The 26061-nt window shown below is 38.7% G+C and overlaps 1 protein-coding gene and 1 long non-coding RNA gene across 4 annotated transcripts; both read right to left on the bottom strand.

The window, feature by feature from the left end:
* Positions 1-21: 21 nt before the first annotated feature.
* LOC145072946 (ACT domain-containing protein ACR10-like) lies at positions 22-3785 on the bottom strand. 2 transcript variants are annotated; one of them, XM_079019460.1, is made up of 6 exons: positions 3428-3782; positions 2949-3173; positions 1798-1903; positions 1363-1669; positions 478-759; positions 22-399 (listed from the first exon to the last, which is right to left on the bottom strand). In XM_079019460.1, the coding sequence occupies exons 1-6, from the start codon at positions 3579-3581 to the stop codon at positions 262-264; spliced, it is 1212 nt and encodes a 403-aa protein (XP_078875586.1). In that variant the 5' UTR covers positions 3582-3782; the 3' UTR covers positions 22-261. The 2 variants fall into 2 exon arrangements, with proteins under 2 accessions (XP_078875586.1, XP_078875587.1); XM_079019461.1 differs by having other exon boundaries at positions 267-399; positions 474-759; positions 3428-3785.
* A 19395-nt stretch (positions 3786-23180) lies between these two features.
* Positions 23181-25760, bottom strand: LOC145076842 (uncharacterized). Of its 2 annotated transcripts, none has more exons than XR_013692821.1 (3): positions 25539-25760; positions 24300-24861; positions 23181-23522 (listed from the first exon to the last, which is right to left on the bottom strand). It is a non-coding gene; the product is annotated as an uncharacterized LOC145076842 (long non-coding RNA). The 2 variants fall into 2 exon arrangements; XR_013692820.1 differs by lacking the exon at positions 23181-23522 and adding an exon at positions 23549-24083.
* Positions 25761-26061: the final 301 nt, after the last annotated feature.

Here is a 26061-nt window from a genome sequence, read left to right as displayed (position 1 = left end):
CTCACTAAAACACAAAGCAAAAGCAACCAACCACATTAAGATGATTTATAAGCCAAAATATGTACACATTAAGCTGCACATTGTACAGGATGGTATACTGTGTATATACGATCGGGGTCATGACTCATACCCCCTTACATATTTATATTCTACACTCGATTGCATTGCTAACTTGTACTATATATACAACTTATCTATTATACTAATAATACCCTTGGATTCATGACAAATTTCTAATGTACAACGATTCTATTTCCACTATCATTCCCATCCCATCAAGTTTTTGACAACACACTCTTTGATCGTGCTCCTTGGCACCAAAGCCACGTCACCTTCATCTAGAAGTACCCTATAGACTTCCCATTCTCGATCATGAATTCTGTGCCTTGCAATCTCAACCTATGAAGAAATAAAATCAGTTGTTAACACAAGACTATTTTTGAGGATGACAAGGGCATTTTCGTCTTTTGTACCTACCGAGAAGATTCGTATACTGAGACTTGTTATTGCAAGTGTGATGTCATAAAACACAAGTGGCCGCCCTTTTCCGGCTAACTCGACCGGGTTAGCCACCAACAACTCGGTATCCGGACCACGACTCATCACTTCCACTCGAAGAGGGCGAACAAGTTCCATTCTAAGACGCGAACAAATCACCTTTTGCTTCTCGGGGTCCATTATCTTCTTTCCATCTCCTTGCATTATAAACAAGTCCACTTCATAATCTTTCGCTTTCGCCGAAAATCGCCCATATGAAACCTATCACATTATAAAAAATCATCAATTCATTTCATAAAATATTTGTTCAAAAAAGATTATTCTTCCAACAACCCTTCAGCTGGCCCACACCACCCTGTGAGTAGACCTGACAATTTGATACACAACACGAGTTTTCCATGTATGGGTTTTAGAAAATTCGTGTTTCATGTCTATTCGTGTCGACACGAATTTTAAAATTCATGTTTCGTGTCTTATGCGTGTCGAACACAAATTTATCTGTTTAAACATGTTTAAACACGTATAGACACAAATTTAATTCGTGTTGACACGCGACACATATAAACACGTATAGACACGAATTAAATTTGTGTTTATCTGTGTTTTCATGTAACACGGTTAAAAACGTGTCTATTTGTGTTGTGTCACACAGATTAATTACGTGTCGTGTTCGTGTTTTATACCCAAGACACGTTTTACAATTCATGTCGTGTTTGTTTTTGCCAAATTCATGTCATGTAAATTCGTGTATGACAATTGACACGTATACACAACACGCAGACACAGATTGCCAGGTCTGCCTACAAAGGCATCATGTGAGATGTAAATCAGGTACACGACAACCAGTCTGGCATAAATTAGTACCTGAATGTTGTAGTCTTTTAAGGTACGCATGATGTCATAGATCAAGCCTTTATGATCTTGGCAAAGTATTTGCATGAGAGTGTGCGAAGGACTAAGCTCGTTGTCGAATTTTACGGATACACGTTTAGAGATGAGTGCATTATCCATGTCATCTGTGATTGCAGGTGGAAGAAATGCTGATCCTTGAGGGTTAGCTGTGACTTCATGACCAGCCAATTCGATCTCAAAACTTATTATGTTATCTCCTAACATTGCGTTCAATTGACTCTTTGTTTCCTCTTGTCGCTTTTTTGTATGAAGAAGTTCCCTACTCATTGAGGATAACAAAGGTCATTAAGTAAAAGATAAACCAAATACGTAACATTTTTATTGTAATGTAAAAAACTCGTGTCCATATATATACTTTGACTTTTGAGGTCAAAATGACAGATGTACCTTGTATCTGTGACAAAAAGAAGGTCCATTACTGTCCCATCTGGCGCTGTAAATACTTTTACTCTCTTAACCGAAAGCTCTAGCTCACAAAGGACCTTTGTTACATCTATAAAAGAAATTAAGAAAAAAAAATTCAATGAGATTAAAATATATAATATCAACAGAGTCATTGCTAAGTCAGATTAGAGAAATTTATTGTAAGAGACTTGTTATTCATTTTTTTAAAAGAATGACGAAATTAAGAATACAATTTTTTAGGTTACCTGTTTTTGATAGTTGGTGGATAAAGAATTAAAGATGCCATAAAATGGTTATTGTCGGGTCAATAGTTTCAAGTCCCTTTCGACACATATAATATATTGAAACAATTTTGTCATGCTATTGATAATATATTCAAGATAATGCCGACTCCCACATAAACAATTAATCTTCTTAGTCAAAGTAAGCTATATTTCTCCAGCTTTTTAAGGAACCTAGTTGTATTAAAAAAATTGCACACAATCTTGACCATATCTTTGTAAATTCTATTGAATGTGAAAACAACCTCAAAAGTTGGAAAGGAATCTTGTATCACTCTTTAAAGAATATTCAAATGACATTGCTATAATTGGGTATATTTTTCAAAGTGCAATGCTATAATAACAAGAAATGAAAGTAAGGCGCTGACATAAACAAATCAATGAAAATACATTATTATGTTTTGCATTTAGCCCTTTAAAGAATACGAAACACTTTAAAACTCATATGCCATTGTAAGCACTTTGAGTGACATTCTGTAAACGACACGGTTTTTTTTAAGTACACAACACATGTTGAAACGTAAGCAAGACATAAGGTTAGTTTGGTAATTTCAAAAGGTAGTTATTGTGTTATTATGGGTTGGTAGTTACGAGAGTTAATTCTTGTAGTTTGGTTAGTTAATAATTTAACAATCATTCTTGAAGAATGTGTCACTTATTTATGAAGAGTTGCAATGGTTAGAAAGGTTAAGCCATTTGGTTGCATGGCTATCTATAGGTGTATCTATCTTTGTAAAATTATGGAGTAAATAAAGATTATTAGTTCTAGTCAAAATAATATTTATCTAAATAACCACATATTCATTATTTACATTCTACAATTTTCGTTATGATGAAAGAGGGAAATTATACCATGTAAGAGGCCTTTCCGATCAAAGGTACACCAGAACTTCAAAAGGAAAACTTTTGGTGGCTTCGGCTGCTGAAACTCCGGCCGGAAGTAGTAGATCTCCGCCATTGGCAGGGTGCACGGTGGACATACTTCACGTAGCCTCTCTCTTAATAAATACCACCTGGTTGTCGGCTTTCCCACCACCCAGAAAACCAAATAACACCATTTCCCATCTGTTGATGCATCTATCAAAAAAAAAAAAAAAGATTTTATTTATATTATAAAATAATTATCAAAATATAGATTTGAGATCGAACATGAAAGACCGACAAAAGCTCTAATTAATAAATAATAAAGTTAATAACGGGATTTTTTTTCACTTTAATTGACAACCAAGATCACAGAAATATGAATATATGCCTAAAAATAAAGTAAAGTTTATTCGAAATGCGATATAAAGGGTAAAAAGAAATGCGATATAAAGGGTAAAAAGATATACCTCCTTTAGCGATACTGAGGCCAAAGAGGAGAATGATTCGACACAAATCACAGCCAAGACCTGTTTTGTCTGGACAATTTACAGTGATTAGAGTTTTGTCTCCTGCTTTTTCTGCTTCTTTAATCAAAACTGCATCGTCATTTAGAATGCCCATTTACTCTCTCTCTTTCTAGTTTCCTTAGATGAAGCAGATATTATTTCTTGATCACACAAAGAGATAAGATTGTGAAGAAAAAAGGGTTCTTCTGTGTCTCACTATCAAGAAATCTTGAAGATTCCGCCAAGAATGGAGGAGGAGACAAACACATGGAGGCAGGAGCTTACAAGTGTTGGGTATTTTGACTTCTACTTTACCTCTTGGATATTTTAATTTCTTTTCCTTTCATTTCTTTTGATAATGATATTCGATATTTTAATCCTAGTTGTCTTGAATTTGTGATTATGCATATTTAAATAAGTTATTTATAACAAAAATTAGAAACCTTAAACAATTACCATTTATTTTCCAATAACAAAAGCCGATATTTTTATCTATTAATTATTATCAAGTCATTTGGGGGACCCACTGATGGAAAAAGGAACGGCTGTTGGTTGCCTTTCCAAGATTTGGAAATCCTGAGTCTTTCTCTGATAGACAATCTAGCGAATTATTGGGTCAATAAATAGGATAAAATAACATTTTAATTTAGTTGACAATTCAAATTAAACATGAAACAAAAAAAAAAAAAAAAAAAAAAAAAACATATTTCGATAGATAATTAATATGAATATATTCATTATATTTAGATATCCTCTCAAACCCTCCAAAGGTCGATTAGCGGCAACTCAAAGTGGGCTATGACCATCTTTAGGTCTATAGAGTATTAAACTAAAGCTAATTAGCATTTTCAACCTTACGTTCACACGGATACCAACTGTGACATCCCCATATTTCTCGGCCAGAAAAGACCGATTTAATTTATGCTTTTTAAAATAAAATCAGAGAAATCTTTTTAAAAGATGTTGCGGAATTGGTCCCCAAACAAAATATGATAAAAGTTTATCAAAACCCTTCATTAAGAAGGTATATGTTTTCCATATATATATCAAAACCTCGGGATGTCATGTTCCGATACAGATCCAAAAGCATAAACAAGACATTATAAGCCTTTCAACAGTTATTTACAACTACTGGCCTATAATCCAAAAATCTCTCGTTGTCCTCCGACTATGCTCGGGGTCCACTACCTGTAATCATAAAACTGAGTGGGTCAGGCTTGGGAGCCTGGTGAGCATATAGGGTTTTCAACCCACAATAATAATATACTTATTAAGTTCACCAATCAACAATAACCCTGATTACCCATTCCCGTTGTCCTCACTTTACGTCCCTAAACACCTATCACAGGGGACCTAGCCTAAGGATTATCATCGGGATGGACACTACTGCTAAGGAGTTTCCTCAGCCATACATGTCCTTAAGGCAACCATGAGGGGGATGAAGTACGCCAATGAACATTTAATTCATCAACACCTACAAGTTGCGAACCTGCTAGTGTTCCACTGGACTATCTAGAAAGTCCGTGGTCGTCATCTATACTTCGCTAGATGGCTACAACAACAACACAACATCGACATCGAGGCCTCTCACCATTTTAACTCACATCAACTATTTCATCTACCCATGTTCTACCCAACATATTTTGTAGATAAAAAGCATATACAGTTTAAAACTTGTATAAAACATCAATTCAACAGTCACCTCGAATAAACAATTAGCATATTTACACATAACACGTATTTCAAGGTAAATACTTCATATCTATGTGTAAATTGAAAGTAACTACACACTCACTTATTTTGGTGAAAATCGGGCAGCAATTCGTTTCCTAAAACGATCGTTTCTAATAAAACCGGGAGTTTTATTGAGAAACCGGGCTCTGCAAAAGTCGGACTTCGAAACCGAAAAGATAAATTTTTCGGGCTTCTCGGGCACTTCGTGGGGTATTCCGGGCTTTACAATTGATACCGGGGCTTTGCGGGATGTTAAGATGAAGAAAATATGGAGAGAGGGGCTAAAAATGGCTAAATTCCAAAAGTAACCGGAAACCCTCGCAGGTACCCTTCTATTTATAGGGTCCGAAGTTTGATCCAACGGCTGAGAAGTCTCCTGATCCGACGGCTAAGAGGCTTCGCAGGGAGGTCTCGCACATGGCTCGCATGGCTCGCACCTGGCTCGCACATGCGAGGGCTCGCTGTCGGCTTCTAAGTGGACCGCGGCTTGCTGGAGCACCTGCGAGGCTCGGAGCTAGGCTATGCGAGGCTCGGACACACGCGGCAGCTGGGCGAAGCTTCGGCTGGGGAGCTGGCTGCTTCGGATTGGGCCTCCTCCTCGGTCGAATCAGAAGAGGACACGTGGCTCACATGACTCAGCAGCCTAATGACTCAGCAGTCAGGTGACTCAGCAGGACACATGTCACTTTCTAAGCGAGGGTGACGTGGCAATTGTGACTATGCGAAATTTCTCGGTTTTCGTGCCAAAACTTCTAAAATCCATAACTTTCGCATACGAGCTCCGTTTTTGACGTTCTTTATATGCACGCGTAGCTAAAATTACGATCTACAACTTCCGTTTAGATTTCGTCGGCTAATTTTGACTTTAATTTTTATATTATTATTTTTAACAGACCGGGACAGGAAATCCGTTAAAAATTCATAACTTCTTCATCCGACGTCTGTTTTCGTCAGACTTTTTACCGTTGTGCTCCTAATGACGAGACCTTCAATTCTCATTTAGGTTGTGTCGGCTAAAAATCGCTCGATCTAAAATTCGAGTTTTTAGCTGTCTACTGCTACGCTGAAACTTCGAAAAATCATAACTTCCTCATACGAAGTCAGATTTGGGCGTTCTTTTTATCGAACTTCTCGGTTTAACGAATACTACAACTTTCGTTTAGATTACTAAGGCTAAAAATTAGTTTATCAAAAACTCACTTTTTACGACATTCAGCACCGTGCCGGTTTTGTCGCGAAACTTCGACAGGTCATAACTTCTTCGTTATAACTCGGATTTTGGTATTCTTTATATCCCCGAAATCCTTGTTTCGACCACTACAACTTTATGTAAAGATATCGGGCTTATCTCACACTTTAATTTTGATGCTTATTTTTATTCTTAATTAATTAAACCCTAATACTTAAGCATAAAACACATAATTCACATAATATTCACATAACTCCTTTTCATTTCTTCAAAATGAGTTACATCGGTTAACCTAGACTATCAACTCAATATAAATGCCTAGGCTAGAAACACGAGTGTTACAATTCTCTCCCTCTTAGGATGATTCCGTCCCCGGAATCACATATCACCAAACAACTGCGGGTAGCGACTCATCATGTCACTCTCCGTTTCCCAAGTGAGATTTGGTCCATTCGTATGTTTCCAGCGCACAAGCACTAAATCGACCATCTTGCGTCGTAACTTCATAGTCTTACGGTCAACGATTGCCTCAGGTTCTTCGATCAACCTCTTGTTTTCATCCAACCTTAACTCAGAAATCGGAATTATGTCGGGCACATCTCCTGTGAATTTTCTCAAATAACACACATGAAAGGTGTTATGAATACCCTCTAGTTCTTCCGGTAACTCTAGCTTGTAAGCTTGATTCCCGATCCTCTGAAGAACTTTAAATGGTCCAATAAACCTTGGACTCAACTTCCCTCGTTTCCCAAATCTTATAAGTCCCTTCCACGGCGAGACTTTAAGTAAAACCGAATCTCCAACATCGAAGGATATCGGTCGTCTTTTCTTGTCAGCATAACTCTTTTGTCGATCTTGAGCAGCTAACATCCTTTCCCTTATCACTTTCAACTTTTCAGCAGTCTCATGGACTATTTCAGGTCCCATAAACTGCTTTTCCCCAGCTTCCAGCCAACATGATGGCGTTCGACACTTCTCCCCATACAAAGCGTGATAAGGTGCCATCTTAATGCTTGAGTGGAAACTATTATTATAGGAGAATTCTACTAAAGGTAAGTGTTCATCCCAGTTACCTTGGAATTCTAGGGTACATGCTCTCAGCATATCCTCCAATGTTTGAATCGTTCGCTCGCTCTGACCATCGGTTTGCGGATGGTAAGCTGTACTCAAACACAACTTGGTACCCAATTCCTCTTGTAGACTCCTCCAAAACCTTGAGGTAAAACGGCTGTCACGATCGGACACAATCGTTAACGGAACACCGTGAAGCCTCACAATTTCCTTCACGTAAGAATTCGCAAGTTTATCCATAGACCATTTCTCTTTGGCCGCTATGAAATGCGCACTCTTAGTGAAGCGATCAACGACCACCCAAATCATGTCGTGACCGTTCCTTGTTCTGGGCAGTTTAGTTACAAAATCCATGGTGACGTCTTCCCATTTACCCATGGGTACGGGTAAAGGTTCTAAACTCCCATATGGTTTCTGATGTTGTGCCTTAACCCTAGCACAAGTTACACACTCGGCCACATACTTAGCAACATCGAGCTTCATCGTCGGCCACCAATAATAGGGTTTTAGATCCCTATACATTTTCGTACTGCCAGGATGAATTGAGTACATGGTCTTGTGAGCTTCTTCCATCAGAAGATCTCTTATTCCGCCCGTCTTAGGTACCCAAATTCTATCTTGAAATACCTTCAACCCTTGGTTGTTTGTACCGAACACTAACGTTTTGCCTAAACGTTCTTCCTTTCGGTCATTTTTCTCTAAAGCTTCCTCTTGAGCTTTCTTTATACTTTCCACAATTGTCGAGACAACTTCAATTCTCAATGCTCTTGGCCTTTTCTTTTCAAGGTTTACCTTCCGACTGAGAGCATCGGCAACAACATTTGCTTTACCAGGGTGGTAAAGTATCTCACAGTCGTAGTCCTTGAGTAACTCTAGCCAACGTCGTTGCCTCATGTTCAATTCCTTCTGATTAAAGAGATATTGGAGACTCTTATGATCAGTGAAAAGTTTACACTTGGTGCCATAAAGATAATGCCTCCATATCTTCGAGGCAAATACTACCGCTGCCAACTCCAAATCGTGAGTGGGGTAGTTCTTTTCATGCTCCTTCAATTGCCTCGATGCATACGCGATCACTTTATCCCTTTGGGTCAGAACACAACCTAACCCAACTCCGGATGCATCGCTATAAACTGCAAAGTCATCAACTCCTTCGGGCAATGAAAGAATCGGTGCTTCACACAATCTCTTCTTCAACTTCTCAAAGGCTTCCTTATGCTTCTCATTCCAAGAATAAGTGGCTCCTTTGTGGGTCAAAGCTGTTAATGGAGTAGCAATCGAAGAAAAGCCTTGGATAAACCTTCGGTAATATCCAGCTAATCCTAAAAAGCTTCGAATCTCCGTAGGACTTTTTGGTTGTTCCCACTTCATTACAGCTTCAATCTTTGCTGGGTCGACCATTATCCCTTCTTGGTTAACCACATGACCTAAAAATTGGACTTCTTGAATCCAAAATTCACACTTGGAGAACTTTGCATATAGCTTCTCCTTTTTCAGGACTTCTAATAAATACGTGTTACTAATCCAACCATAAGGTGATACAGACCCGGAGCCCACTACAACCAGCCCACAAGAAGGCAGCCCATACAATCGGCCCACTAGGAATAGGAAGCTACCAGCCTATTATCAAGATTGAAGTCAAAGCATGTTTTCCATTTTGCATTAGTAGACTTGTTCTTGGTTCACACCTTCTAAGACAAGAGTCAATAAGAAAAGCTAGTGCTTCTCTAAATTGTAATCTCTTTGGTGGAATTAAACGTACAAAAAATTATATCAATTTACATATCTTCTTCTCCAAACTACTTGGGAGATTGATCTCCTCTGATTGGCCTTTACCATTTGGTGCTTCATTCATTCTTTCTCAATCATGCCTTCCAAACCATACTTACTTTCCCCCATGTGGTCCTCACACACAACCCCACAAACCGATCCCCCCTCCATTGAAGCTTCTATGGCAGCTCTAGTAGAAAATGTCACCAAACACATCACTTCCTCCGCTACAAATATCGATACTCTCTACACAAACCACATCCCACGCCTAGCGGGATATCATCATGAAACAACTCACTGCACAATATGTACATATCAATAATCTCATCGCCAACTTCACCAAACCCAAATCAAAACCATAATTTTCCTACAATTTTTTCAAAACCGAATCCAAACCTTTTACCACTGATAACCACCCCCGACCACCCAAAATTTCCTTCCCCGATTTTGATGGCACTAAACCTTTGGACTAGGCCAACAATTACTTTGAATATTATGCAATCTCACTTGTCCGACGATTGGCTCTATGAGTCTTCTACTTCACTAAAGATGCTTTATGTTGGTATAAACATCTTGCTACCAACAAATTGCTTAGCACATGGGACAATTTTTCAAGAGCTTTAGAGCTCCGATTCGGCCCTTCTACTTACAAGAATTATTAGGCAACCCTCTTTAAACTTCACCAAATCACCACAATCACCACTTACCAAACCGAAATTGAGAAATTAAGCAACTTTGTGAATGGCCTTGATAATGAAGCACTCCCCAATTGTTTTCTATTAGGTCTCTGTTCGAATATCCAAAACGAGTTGTCCCTCCACCACCCCACCTCACTCAACCAAGCGTATGGCTTCACAATCAAATACCAATTTCCCATACCTATTGTTGACGAATTACTTGACGAGCTTCATGGTGCCTCCGTATTTCTAAAAAATCGATCTTCGCTCTGGCTATCACCAAATTTGAGTGGCCACAAACGACACCCACAAGACCGCATTCTATACAGTGGACGAACACTATAAATTTCTCATAATGTCATTTGGCCTTTCAAACAAACCATCAACCTTTCAAGCTACAATGGATGATCTTTTCCACACCGTTTGACGACAATATCTTTTGGTCTTTTTTGACCACATACTTGTCTACAGCCACTCAATTTGTGAAAATTAGCGTATAACATCATTTGAACGCAACAAATTTAATTATCGTATCAACATGTATCCAGTTGATGAGTAAGTTAAATTCTATATAAAACTTGTGCTTAATAGTTTTGAAGGATCGAAATTTGACAAATATACAAACCAAAGTGACGAAACCTGTTTAACGACATTGTTAATCCGTTAAATGTCACAAAATTAAACCTAGGTCAATAAATTTTATATTTAATTAATAAAAATATAAAATGAATTATTATAAGGCATAATTAGAATGTATCTAAGTGTTTTGAATAAAAAGAATAAAATATAAACATTTAAGTTCAAATACACAAAAACTACATTGTTATTTTATACCAAAAATACACATGTATTTGTACATATGTATTATTCTCTAGTGGATAACGAGTTATGGGTCATGACTTAAAGGGATTTCATGTAAGGAATATTGTGTCAAAATCAACTAAGATAAGAGAAATGGTTGAGAGAAGTGCCAATGTAACGACCCAAAAATTTCTTTAAAAACATTACTAAAATCATATTTATAAAAACTGTATCATAAGTCATAACATAATTTCTCGAGTATTAATTTAACATAATATCATTATCAGAGTCAAACATTCCCAGGCTAACTGAACACGGTGTGTGCACTGCAATCTTCCCGAGCTCCTCCTTTGGAAACTGAGTACCTGAAACCAAAACTGAAACTGTAAGCACGAAGCTTAGTGAGCTCCCCCAAACTACCACATACCATACAATACATATATAAAGCACATACTGCGCCTTGCCCACTGCATCAGACCGAAGTCTGGAACTAGCTACATTGGACCGAAGTCCGGAACTGACTGGGACCTTGTCCCCTGCATCGGACCAGAGTCCGGAACTAACTGCATCCGACCGAAGTCCGGAACTGACTGCATCGGACTGAAGTCCGGAACTGGCTGATCATGGCATAGCATAAAACATAACAACTATTATAATCACATATACTGCATACTGCATCGGAACAGAGTCTGGAACACATAACACAAATATGCTTGAATCACAAAGACATCAAGCACTCTAGCTACTGCATCAGACCAAAGTCCGGGACTACTGCTAATTAAACGGGCTGGCATTGTGGCCGTAGACCCGTTCCTACTGAAAGGAAACTCACCTGAGTCTGCTGAACTGATGTTGCTAATCCTTCTGACTGCTACTCGACCTCTGACTCCGAACTGCTGCTCCACTAGCTCCTCGGGCTACCCATGACCACATAACACTTAGTCCAACTGACCTCCAAAGGTCAACTAGGTCAATTCTAGTCAAGGTCAAAATCCTGGTCAAAGTCAACCTTCCAGGTCAACCCTACTCGCCGAGTCCACCTAATAACTCGCCGAGTTCAAATGCTCAAGGTCTTTCTATTCGCGACTTGACTCGCCGAGTCAACTATTCCCGAGTCCTGACCTGTCCAACTCGCTGAGTCTCCACCCGACTCACTGATTCGAGTTTGAACTCACAGGGTTTGGGGTTTCACGACCTGACTCGCCGAGTCCAAGAATAGACTCGCCGAGTCCAAGACAATCTTCAACCAACTCGTCGAGTTGTTCTTCCGACTCTCCGAGTTCATGCCTAACTTCATCCGACTCGACGAGCGGTTCATCCCACTCGTCGAGTTCCTCCTCATCTTCAAGCTACTCGCCGAGTCCACTCGAAGGACTCGCCGAGTCTATTCAGTCCTTAATCCATGCACTGACTTTTCGAGCCAAACAGGGCTTCCAACTTATAGATCCATACTTCTAAGGCCTATCCCCTATGTAAAGTGGCAAACTTTACGTGTAGATTAAGAGATCTAGGCTCAAAACACATTAAACTAGGGTTTATGGCAAACATACATCTTCAACATACCAAGGACTGATACTTTAGGGGATTCTAGACCAAAACAAACATGGATCTGAGGTAGCAACCTCAGATCTGGACCTCTAACTTGAAATGGTTACATATCATACCAAAATGACCAAAACTCACACATAAGAATAGATCTAGATGCAAAAGGGAGTCCAGGCAACAGCTTATTACCTCCAATTGGTCTGAAATGTCTTCTCAATCCCAGATCTACAGTCCCTTCTTGCACCTCCAAGGCCTTTCTTCCTTCTCCAAGCTTCAAAAGCTTCACTAAGGGTAAATCTTGCTCCAAAACGATTATGGCGGCTAGGGTTTAGTGTTTTGTGGTAGAGAAGCAGTAAAGGAACCCTAGGGGAGAGAATGAGACGTTTAAATAAGCTCCAAGTCCCGGATTTAGGGTTTTCCTTGCTCAGACCAGACTCGCCGAGTCACCTTGGCCGACTCGCCGAGTTGGTCGCTTACACCTCAACCCGGATCCCGCTCGGACTCGCGGAGTCCTTCCTTGGACTCGCCGAGTCTCCCCTTAAAATTGGGGTTTTCTTTCTTTTCTTGGCTTTCCAAACTTTGGGTGTTACAACTCTCCCCTACTTAAACTAAACTTCGTCCTCGAAGTTTGCTACGATCCACCGACTGCGATTTGCCTCCAATACCCCACCGCTCATTCTAGCACCAGCTGCCAATCCTTACAGATAATAATCTCGGGTCCATCCTGACCCTGAACATCCTGGAAATGCAACTCACTCAACCAACAATCTTTCTGATACTCTCCAACACTACACTGACCCCGAAGGGGTTCACCCCTTCTTTCCTTGCACGATTTCCTTGTCTTCCCAAGGCGATGCTCCATAACTACCTACCTCTTCCTTCAATGTAAAGACCCTGTCTCCACCAAATCTATTACTCCTGCTACTCCCAGTACAGGTCATCGTCGCCATTATCCACTGGGCATTCTTTCTACTACCATTTGGTGTCGAGCACCCCACGAACAACTGACTGAAACTTCTGCTATTCCAAATCTGGCTTCCGGATGAACTGAGACCACCCAGGTCCAACTAATAAGGCTGAACTTGCAGTCCGACGCAAAATTAATACTGCCTAAAATACTGGAACTAACTGAAACACTGAACCGCCTGGAACACTAAACTGCCTGAAACACTGAACTGCCTGAAACACTGAGTTCCAACTCAACTGTGGAGTCAAAGGACTCCTTACTTAGTCGCTCCCATGACTTCTGAACGAAATCTTTCTCTGGAACTAGTTTCCACTAGTTATCCTGTCACTGTGGCTCTAACAACCTCCCGATCCACCGATCAGGTCCTTACGTCACCTCCTGACGTCAACAATTCCACGACTAATAACATTATGGCCCCCAGACTAACGGTAGCCCTTAACGTATCCGAACCCCAACGGTCTACTGCTACTCTGATCTCATAACTGATGTGACGATCTTTAGCCAATTTGCTGACTTAGCCATAACTAAACCATTTGGGAAATCCGAAATCTAACCCGTGGATTCCCATATCCTCACTGTTGCACCCGAACGGGTGGGAATTACTGCTTTCCCGCGTCCAACAACACGCTCATCCTGCCTACCAATCTGACAAAGGCTGCGGCTACGCTCGCGGACTTACAACTCTCTAATACTATCTGGCTGCTAGTGAATGCTACGGCTACCCCTGCAGACTTACAATCACTACTACTACTACTATCTGACTGCTAGTGAATGCTACGGCTACCCCCGCAGACTTATAACACTCTACTACTATCTGACTGCTAATGAATGCTACGGCTACCCCCGCAGACTTACATCACTCTACTACTATCTGACTGCTAGTGAATGCTACGGCTACCCCCGCAGACTTACATCACTCTACTACTATTTCGAAGACATCCTGACTATCCTTAGTCCCGCTAGTGATTCCTCATCCTGATTTCTCAAAACCAGCCCTCAGTATTTGAATACTGCATCATCCTCGACATCTTATATCCTTGATATACTTAGCGTTTCGTCGAGGAACTCTTTAGCTTGGTTCCCAAACCAACCGTCTACTAATCCGGATACAAGAAGCTATTGTTGGGAAGTTTCCAAACTCCCAACTCCTGAATCTACTCAATCCTGCATGTTATCTCTGCCACTGGCTACTAATACGAAGGCATCTCTTGCTAACCGTTCTCAGGATCCTCATTCCGACTCACTTGAGCCCTACGGTGGTCCTCCAATCCTGGATTCCCAACCAAATTCTAACCATCTCGATTTCATGAACTAACCGCTAGAAAGGTCCTCAAACTTCCAATTCTGAACTTCTCAATCCATCAATCACTGTGCTACCATCATTTCTTCTCAGAGGCCGTGCACTTATTCTGGGTCTACGTGGCTCTTATCCTTGTGTACTCGGAGGGTTCTCCCCCACTTGGATTTGGCTAGCTCCTTATTGCTCACTGGTCAAAAGGATTTCCAACCTTCCTTCCATTAAAAGGGTGATATGCTGTCCGCCGACGTTTACCCTTGCCAGTGCTCCAACTAACTCTCACCAGATCCTCACCCTTCTTGCTATCTGAATGAGCACCCTTCGATCCTTAATTGTATTTGCTTTAGGGACTACATCCTGAGAACCTGTGTTTGGAGTGCACATCCTCAACCCACTTCCTTACTGACCGCTAGCTACTCCACTTAAAAACTCTGGATTATCACTACTGAAAATATAACTGATCATTATCCGACTAACGCCTTCCGCAGGCAGTAAGACTTTACTGAATCTTACACACACATGCTACAAACACCGCATCTGAAGTAACCTGATCTAGAGGGAACGACATCCAATTCACCATTCTAATTCCAAGGTATGCAGATGGCATATCACTCAGTCACAAGCAGGTAATATGATACCCCAATACATACGTTTATAAATATCGCTGCAGCAACATAACAATAACATCTTGAATAATAATTGACGGGAAGGTAAAAGGTACATACCTCCAACACCCAGCGCTGCTCGAATCCCTGCTGAAATCTATCGGAAAACTCGGCTCCGATCCGTAGGCGCCCTTGCCCGGCCTTGACGACCGTTTGCGGCACTCGAAGTCCCAAGGGGAGGAGCTGGCACCTGCCCTGCTGTATACAAACTCGGGCAGTGGGCCTTCTTGTGGCCCCTCTAACTGCAATGAAAACATAACGGATCAAGTCCCTGGGCGATGGTAACAACACAGTCTCTGCTGAAATGACCAATCTGTCCGCACTTGAAACATCCAGCATCGCCACCACTTCTACGCCTGCACACACCCATGTGCGTCCTTCCACACTTCCCGCATCGACTGCGGCTCTGATAGTTCCTCGTCCTCAAATCCGAACCCTTGAGCCTCTTACCCGAACCCATGGCTATCTGAGTCTCATCCATTTTCCTCTTCCTTTCCGACTCCCTGCCCGACTCTTGCTCCTGCGTTACCCCATCGGCAATGCCCGTCGACCGAACAACAGCTGTCTGATCCTGGAGCCTCGCTATCAATCTATCAATGATCCTCACAACCATGTCGGGCAAATCCTCGCGAATGGCTCACGTAACCTCCTCAACTATCCAATCATGCAAAGGTCTCTCTTGGAGACAGGATGCCCCACTCACTCCTGTCCCCTGATGGAAAAACTAGAAATGGGATCTCCTCTCCTGTTGGATCCCTGCTCTCCATAAGAATTGGGACCAAGACGAGCCCCAATCTGTCCTGAAACTATCCCGGCCTTAAAGGCCTCAAGATGACTATCCATGAGCTCCACAATGGCCTCTCTAACCGAACCGAAAATCACTGGAGTCTGATCAATGATGTTGCGCGTGATCTCTGCGTAAATGAAATCCCTCATCTGATCATCAAGCTGCCCGGCTCTAAAGCCCGAGCCAGATCCCTCCTCAACGCCTGAACTGCTAACTGATAGCTCGCGCAATGTCACCATGCTGAAAATATAACAATTCTTGATCAATTTATACACTACTGCTGAGGGATCTCTCACACACTCTACTAGTTTCCTGGTTTTTGCCTTGGCCCCTCCTGAATCGAGTACGGATCCTCTGCTTTCAGTAGTACGGGCCCATACTACCTTCCACATCTATCCGTACTTTCCTCAAGAGTTACCTCAACTCCACCAAGTCACTCTACTGCCACTGATCTCTGCTACTCTTATCCTAGGCTTGCCCTAGGGAAATCTCTGACTCCACTCAAAACAGTCCTCAGCTGCTGAAGGTCTCCTTGTGATGCCAATTAGCCATCACCTGGATACCATCACATGTGACAAGGCTCAGATAATCCTTCAAGTAAAAGACTCGTCCCCACAACGGTTGGACTCAAACGAGAGCTGCGCAATAGGACCAAATCCAGCACTCTGAGATTATTCAACCCTGATCGCATGTGACTTGTCGTATCCACCTAATGGCTAACTCCCACCACTCATAATCCCACAATGCACAAAGCAAGCAACATTCGAACATGGGAAAATCTAACCATAACATACTCAAGCAATCATATCCACATAGCAGGAATCTGAACTAGCATGCAACACGAACTCATAAATTAGGCATAACCTAAACAGGTTATCCTATTACTGTCTACTCAGCACTACTATGCAGCTCAAAAGCACAAATAACAGGCACATAAGGCATCATCCCTAGATCCTTAGTCTTATACTAGCATGTTGTTCTACTGAAACTGAAACTGAACAAATAACTTGTATGGGTAATTTGGAAGTACTTACTTGAGCTCGGCTGATTGCATGCACCACACCCTTTTCTCTTCCAAAAACTCTTTTTGCTTTTTCTAAAACTCTTTTCTTTATACTTTTTCTAAAATTGTTTTCTTTTCTCAAAATTCTTTTGTAAGCATGGTTTTTCCTCTTGAAAACTTTATACTACTTCCTTAGTTTGAGTTCAGACACACTCGGGAGTGCGCCCGAATCCCTCAAACCAAGGCTCTGATACCAACTTGTAACGACCCAAAAATACGACCCAAAAATTTCTTTAAAAACATTACTAAAATCATATTTATAAAAACTGTATCATAAGTCATAACATAATTTCTCGAGTATTAATTTAACATAATATCATTATCAGAGTCAAACATTCCCAAGCTAACTGAACACGGTGTGTGCACTGCAATCTTCCCGAGCTCCTCCTTTAGAAACTGAGTACCTGAAACCAAAACTGAAACTGTAAGCACGAAGCTTAGTGAGCTCCCCCAAACTACCACATACCATACAATACATATATAAAGCACATACTGCGCCTTGCCCACTGCATCAGACCGAAGTCTGGAACTAGCTGCATCAGACCGAAGTCCGGAACTGACTGGGACCTTGTCCCCTGCATCGGACCAGAGTCTGGAACTAACTGCATCGGACCGAAGTCCGAAACTGACTGCATCGGACCGAAGTCCGGAACTGGCTGATCATGGCATAGCATAAAACATAACAACTATTATAATCACATATACTGCATACTGCATCGGAACAGAGTCCGGAACACATAACACAAATATGCTTGAATCACAAAGACATCAAGCACTCTAGCTACTGCATCAGACCAAAGTCCGTGACTACTGCTAATTAAACGGGCCGACATTGTGGCCGTAGACCCGTTCCTACTGAAAGGAAACTCACCTGAGTCTACTGAACTGATGCTGCTAATCCTTCTGACTGCTACTTGACCTCTGACTCCGAACTGCTGCTCCACTAGCTCCTCGGGCTACCCATGACCACATAACACTTAGTCCAACTAACCTCCAAAGGTCAACTAGGTCAATTCTAGTCAAGGTCAAAATCCTGGTCAAAGTCAACCTTCCAGGTCAACCCTACTCGCCGAGTCCACCTAATAACTCGCCGAGTTCAAATGCTCAAGGTCTTTCTATTCGCGACTTGACTCGCCGAGTCAACTATTCCCGAGTCCTGACCTGTCCAACTCGCTGAGTCTCCACCCGACTCACTGATTCGAGTTTGAACTCGAAGGGTTTGGGGTTTCACGACCTGACTCGCCGAGTCCAAGAATAGACTCGCCGAGTCCAAGACAATCTTCAACCAACTCGTCGAGTTGTTCTTCCGACTCGCCGAGTTCATGCCTAACTTCATCCGACTCGACGAGCGGTTCATCCCACTCGTCGAGTTCCTCCTCATCTTCAAGCTACTTGCCGAGTCCACTCGAAGGACTCGCCGAGTCTATTCAGTCCTTAATCCATGCACTGACTTTTCGAGCCAAACAGGGCTTCCAACTTATAGATCCATACTTCTAAGGCCTATCCCCTATGTAAAGTGGCAAACTTTACGTGTAGATTAAGAGATCTAGGCTCAAAACACATTAAACTAGGGTTTATGGCAAACATACATCTTCAACATACCAAGGGCTGATACTTTAGGGGATTCTAGACCAAAACAAACATGGATCTGAGGTAGCAACCTCAGATCTGGACCTCTAACTTGAAATGGTTACATATCATACCAAAATGACCAAAACTCACACATAAGAATAGATCTAGATGCAAAAGGGAGTCCAGGCAACAACTTATTACCTCCAATTGGTCTGAAATGTCTTCTCAATCCCGGATCTACAGTCCCTTCTTGTACCTCCAAGGCCTTTCTTCCTTCTCCAAGCTTCAAAAGCTTCACTAAGGGTAAATCTTGCTCCAAAACGATTATGGCGGCTAGGGTTTTGTGTTTTGTGGTAGAGAAGCAGTAAAGGAACCCTAGGGGAGAGAATGAGACGTTTAAATAAGCTCCAAGTCCCGGATTTAGGGTTTTCCTTGCTCAGACCAGACTCGCCGAGTCACCTTGGCCGACTCGCCGAGTTGGTCGCTTACACCTCAACCCGGATCCCGCTCGGACTCGCGGAGTCCTTCCTTGGACTCGCCGAGTCTCCCCTTAAAATTGGGGTTTTCTTTCTTTTCTTGGCTTTCCAAACTTTGGGTGTTACAGCCAAGTTAACTAGTAAGTGTTTAATCACTTAAAGTCATTTTGCTAAGAGTACTTAATTCTTCTTATGATTTTCGAGAATCACCTTTTCCCTCTCCAAAACTAGATCACCTAACTAGTAACTAGTTAGTTAACTAAATCCTATCTCTAAGTAACTAACTAACCAAATGGCTAGACAAGATCATATCTCATCATTTTCCCATCCCATCACAATCTGGCCTAATTGATTTCATCTTATCTTCTTCTTTCTTTCCCTACAAATCTCTCTCTCTCTCTCTCTCTCTCTTTCTCTCTCATTCTTCTTTCATTCTCTAGCCAATACTCCAGGGAAAACTCTCAATCTTCATCCCATTTTCAGCCACACAAACTTCCTTCCAACTCTTCAAAACCGTGAACCTTAAAGGGTTTGTTGTCCCTTGGTGTTTCAGCCACCATTTCACCCATCTACACCTTCCTTTTGCTTGATATTTTCACCACCAAATACCCTTGGAAGTGAGTTGTTATACTACTCTAAATTATGGACTCAAAATAGCGGCTAAACTACACCATTCTTACCTTCTTACTGAGAAAATTTCATAACAGCAACATAGCCAAAACAGTGGCTGTTTTCGAGCATCAAACCAACACCCAAATATCTTCCATCTTACTGCCCATTTTCGAGATCCAAAGTAGACCATATGTAGCTACTTTCAAACACTTAAAACCCCAGAGAAAGTTGCCTTTCATCTCTTAAAAAGCTTGTGTTTTCCACACCCTTTTGGCAACATACTTTTGATCCAAGTAAAAGCTAGGTATATTCTTATTTCTATTCTTTCTTTTATCATAAAGTTCACTGATTTTAGGTGATTTAAGACATTATAAAAGTCTAACTTAGAAGTAAATATATGTCTTTATGTGTTAAGACATGCAAAAGAATACTCAAATCGCGCACTTAAGTGGAACCGGAAACCGCACGAACCGTTCTCAAATCGAATAACTTTACGTAACAAAAAGTGAGTTTTCTCGGCCCCCTATGTTTTCCAAGTTTTAGGGGAGAATACACACTAAACAAATTCTAGTTGAATGATTTAAATGCTTAGTTAACTAAAATACAAGTTATATCAGTAAACATATCTAAGCTTAAATTTCAGTTTTTTATAGAAAAGTTGTGGTCTGTTTAAGGACTTTTTCCCTTCTTAAACCTTATGGATTTCAAAACTGTACAATATTCAAATATTTCAGGTGTATACCTTTTCACGTACTACTCGCACACGTTCATATGATTTTTCTACAATTTATGACAATTTTTACAAAACTGACTATCATTTCAGAACATTTTCAGACCAGTCTGTAAAAATGAACATTTTGGTTAGGAACCACTTAAGGTTAAGGTAAAAATTATGGACAAAGTAAACTCATTTTATAAGCTCTAAGAGTTTACGGATCCTAATTCCGACTTACGATGATTTTTCTATCATTTTTCTAAAAACATGGACAAAATTGCCCTTTTGATTAACCTTACTATTTGGTCTCTCAAATATATACACAAAGATTTGTAGTAGATAAGAAAAACACAACTTATGATATTGTTTAATTCACACACTTTAGGATCCCAAAAGTGTTAATGATAACAAGTGTTTCTAATATGATCATGTTGAAAGCCTTATGGCATAAAATGATTTGAAACATGTTGGTTTTTGTCGCTCACAGTCGGGGTGCTATATAAACATTTGTTATGGTCACGTACAAGAGTATTGTCTAAACATTGTATGTTCACTTAAAGTCGGAGTATTGTCTAAACATTGATATGGTCACTTACAATCAGAGTATTGTCTAAACATTTGTTATGGACACTTATCCGACGTGCTGTTTAAACTCATGTAAAGGCACTTACAGCCGACGTGCTGTTTAAACTCGTATGGGGACACATACGATTGTTATCCTATTAAAACTTTCGTAGTTTCACATTATAAGCGTTACAACCAAAAGTTTTCGAACACAAACAACTGGGAATTATTACAAGATCCCAGATACAAAAATATTAATACAAACTAGGATGAAGTTGTATGTAGTATAAATATTATTTGTAGATTGTTAAACTGATTAGTAATGTTTATTTATATAAGCACCTAATATTTTGCTTCACAAAAATATGTTAACATTTACTTTTATCTTAAGTATTTTAACATGGATACTCGTATCGGATTTCAAGTATCGGGTCTCACACGAAGCATATCGGTAATATTGTTGACCATGTTTTGCACAACTTATTTTGTTAAACATTCCACGTTTTATAAAGATTTCTTTTTATAAAACTCACGGAGTCAAAACTTGTGGAACTTACCAACAATTTTTGTTAACGTATTTTAAAAATGTGTATTCTCAAGTAACTAAGAAGCTTGAGGTAGGACATCGGTTCTAAGGAAATTATAGTTCCTTTCTTTTGGGAATAAACTTGACTTGTTTACCATTGTGTGTTTAAATTATGAAGATGTAATTTCAATTCCAAAACTTAAAGGTTTGTAAAATATTGATTCAAATATATTAAGTATTCGATATATGTGGTTGAATGTAATCCAATTGTATAACGTCGCAACCCTGTTGTTTTTCGTTGTCGGTCGGGGTGTGACAACCGCATAAATGGTTATTGTAACATGATTTTTTTTTGGGATAATAGTGTTTATATATATATATATATATATATATATATATATATATATATATATATATATATATATCAACGTATGTTGATTTCTATATATTCTTTTTGTATGATTTATAAATGTTAAATAATGTGTGTTTGATATAAATGTGATAATAGATGTAGTATTTTTATATTATTAAACATTATATTATTTTTATACTATTTGTTATTCATTATATAAAGAAATCAACATATGTTTTATATACAATTTACACAACTTAAAATGGTTTAAAAAATCATCAAAAATTGTAATATATATTTTTTCATACTAATTTTTTATTTGTTATATATAGAAATCAACATACATTTGATATACAGTTCACAAAACTTAAAATGATCTATAAAAGTATCAATTGATAGTAGAAATAACCAATGATATAAAAATATGACAGTTAATAACTGTTAATAAAACCAATAGTTAACTAAAGGTTTTGTTTTGCTAATGATATTGTTTTTTATATATAAATATTAAATCATAATTTGTTAAAATTTATTATTTTAATTAAATAATTATATATTCGCGCAACGCAAAGGTCGCCTTGTAGAATTATATTATAAGGTAAAAAATACATAGATTTTATTATTCATCGTCATCTTTGATCATTAATTACTATAATGTTTAAACATTAAGTTGTCTATGTTATCACATTATTCAAAATAATGATAATGTTTTACAACAACATTTCAATTTAGTTTAGAAAAAAAATTATTTCAAAGTTAATGACAATGACTCATTTTTAACGAAATATATTTGTTATAATTTTGACTATTTAACTATATTCATGTGCGAATATTCATCTAGTAAACAAAACAAATAGGCGACAATAAATATAGTATCTTTGTAAAAGCAAAATAAATGATTGATATTTTTCTATATTTGTATTTCATGACCTATTTTTCTTGTCTGTATTCATAATCAAATATACTACAAATAAGTATTTCATGAAGGTTAAATAGTTGTCGAAAATTAATATTTTGTATGATTTTTTAAAACAATTCAAAAAATACCGAGTTTGGAAAAGCCTGTTTCCAAAATCCAGTTTGCAACTTTACACCAAAAGCTGATTATGACAAACTAACTTGGTAATTGGTTTTTCTATATCTAATGATGCACACATGTGAAGTGAAGTGTATGGTTCATACATGATGCATCAAATTTGTTCTAGTCAACATAACCTTTTCCAACAAAAAAAATCCAAAATCATGTTAAGAGAACACGAAAAATCATTTATACAATACATGTTATGGTTTTAATCCTAAAGCTAGTTATATAAAACTACAACCAAGTAGTTCAAGACACCAATAACTAGAGTGGCATACACATGTACTTCCATTCATATAACTACTTATAATATACTTTCTAAATCAGGTCGACAATTCATCATCCACTTTTTAGATAAACAACAAGAATGACTAAATAACCCTCCCAAAGTTATGTAATACAACAAAGGGTCTTCATGTTTGCAATATAACAAAGTTATGTAATACAACAAAGTTATGTTGCAACAATTTGAGGAAAACATTGTGATGGATCATCCCTATTGCATGTTGCAACATATTATTATTGCTTCAATTATGTCAAGTTCCTTTGTGGCATCCATAGAATGTATTTTTAAATGCTGATGGGAGTTCACCTGCATTAAGAAACAACATATTTTTGAAAGCAACTAATAATTCCCTTGCAAAAGAGCTCAATAGCCTCCTCATCTAATAAACTAATTAATAGTGTATATCACGTCTACTTTGTAAGCATTTAAGAAATGATTATCTCTAGTTTTGGTTATTATTCGGCTTCATTCATCAAACCAATTATGTGATGTTTAATATGATCCACATCATTAAGAACAAGCAACACAATTCAATTATGTAGTGAAACCTATTAATTATTAAGCATCATCCTGCTTTAACTCTGTTTACTTTCATTTATTTTCGTTTCGAAATGTTTAAAGGCTTTTTTTTCTTACAACTTTTCTAAATGATACATGCTTGAGTCGTCTAAAATTCCTTCAACAATGCAGCAACACCCAAACTTGCTAGATATTTCACTATATGAAAATACATCAACCATCAATCATACGTACACCATTAATAACTTTTATTTCAAATGTTGTTGCGAGCTTCTATTCCACTCGGGTGTTAATTTACGGTTGTAAGTTGAAATTATATCAATTTCTTTGATGCACTTTGATCCATGCCTACATATTGGATATACAAGGATAATAAACATATGCTCACATTGACAAATGGAGGTAATTTGTTTCATGTTTTATAAAATAAAGTGTTCACAATATATATATATATATATATATATATATATATATATATATATATATATATATATATTTTGTAAAACACACAATCCTAAGCATAAAAGTGCAAAAACAAGAAGAAAATCACTCGTTGGCACATACTTGAGTTCTCATGCAGAGAGGTTACTTGCATCCACAAGTGCTTTTCTCCAAGTTTCAACTTTGTTTTTGTTCTCTAACTCATGTTTGACAAATGTTTCTCTGTATTTTCTTTTGTATTTTCTTTTTGATTTCGTTAGTATATAAGATCCGCATCATAAAATATTGGGATGACAATTTAAAAGATGGGGATAACAATCTGCCCACTTGTATCCTTGCACTTCATAATATATGCAAGTTCATCCGGATACCACTATGAATCTACATAGTTTTTAGAGAATACGATGACGACAATCGGTGATTCCACGGAATAGCCTTCATAAGGGATAGACCGATCAGTTCACCTTAAGGAAATGTCTTTTCATCCTCGTAAGTGTAGATTCCTTGTTGTACAAGAGCTGCGTAGAAATGATCCACAAAAGTCTTGCGAGTATCATTTCTTCTAAAACTGAGAAAAACATCACGATTCCACGATTCACAAGAAAATACCGGAGCCAAAAAAGAAGATAACGATGAAGATGACATTGATGGGTGCATTTGTTTAGATAGACCATAAGTAGAGCACCTGGATGAAATGAAATGAAGTAAATATCAAGAGCTATGAGCTTCCAAAGAAATTTGCAATTTAAAAGAGAAGCTCAAAAATAAAAAGGTATCGTTGAAATTTTTAATAAAGCTACCAGAGTTGCTTTCCCATTGATATTTATCGAAATCAAATGATATTTTCAATAAAGCTAGCAGAGATGCTTCAAGAAACATGTGTAACTTTATGATAAAACAGAAGAAAACAAGACAGGTGTAATTCACAAGATTTGCATTGAAATGGCATAAAACACGAGTCTTGGACACAGTTGTGTTTTAAAAGGTCAACCAAAAAGAACCCACAAGTACTCTTATGTAAATACTCTATACTCGACCTCAAAAAATATCTGTATATCCACTTCCAATAAAATTAGGGAAAGAACCCAATAAAGTTAAACAGATCTGGAAGCACCCAAATTAGGAAAGCATAATGAAGAAGTTTCTATCAAAAGAATTTCAAGAGCAATATAACTGGGGTGCAAAAAATTAATAGTGGACTCCAAGATTCAAATGGAATACCATTCAAATAATAAAACCTTTTTTTTTTTCATAAACACGAATGGAATTTTCATTATATAGATATATTAACTAATTGGATCCATATCCCTAATAACTCAAAACCATAAATTCGATGCAAGAAATAAGATCAAAAAACTTTACATTGATAAGATAATCTTCAAGAGGCGGAGGAGGTGGGGCTGGTGAGATCGGAAGATCGCCGGTGAGAGAGAGAGAGAGGTGGCGATTGCGGTAGATGGAGCCGTGAATACGAGTAGGAGAGTTGATCTGTCAGTTGGTCACCGGAGGGGGAGTTGAGAAGATCCCCGGTGTTGGGAAGAGGAATGATGGGAACTTAAAGATGCCGGCGATGCGGCTTTTTTTTTTAATAGCAAAAGAAAGAAAGGGAGAAAGGGTTTGGTGAATGGGGTGGGTTCAATTTAGACAAAACTTCAAAAATGGTCCTTGTGGTTTTTGAAAATATCAAGTTTAGTTTCTAAGTTCAAAAAACCTCACGGATCGTCCCTGTGGTTTCAAAACTTTTAACATTTGGTCCTTCCGGCTAACTCCGTTACCATTTAGCCGTTAAGTCAGGGGCATTTTTGTCATTTCACTACATAGGGACTATTTATGAGGTTTTTAATTACTTTTTTTTAAATAAATAAATAAATAATATTTAATATGG

Source organism: Lactuca serriola, chromosome 9, assembly GCF_051521515.1.
Source record: "Lactuca serriola cultivar US96UC23 chromosome 9, Lser_US96UC23_V15, whole genome shotgun sequence".
NCBI lineage: Eukaryota > Viridiplantae > Streptophyta > Magnoliopsida > Asterales > Asteraceae > Lactuca > Lactuca serriola.
The sequence above is the reverse complement of the archived record's forward strand: the minus strand, read 5'-3'. Positions and strand labels throughout refer to the sequence as shown.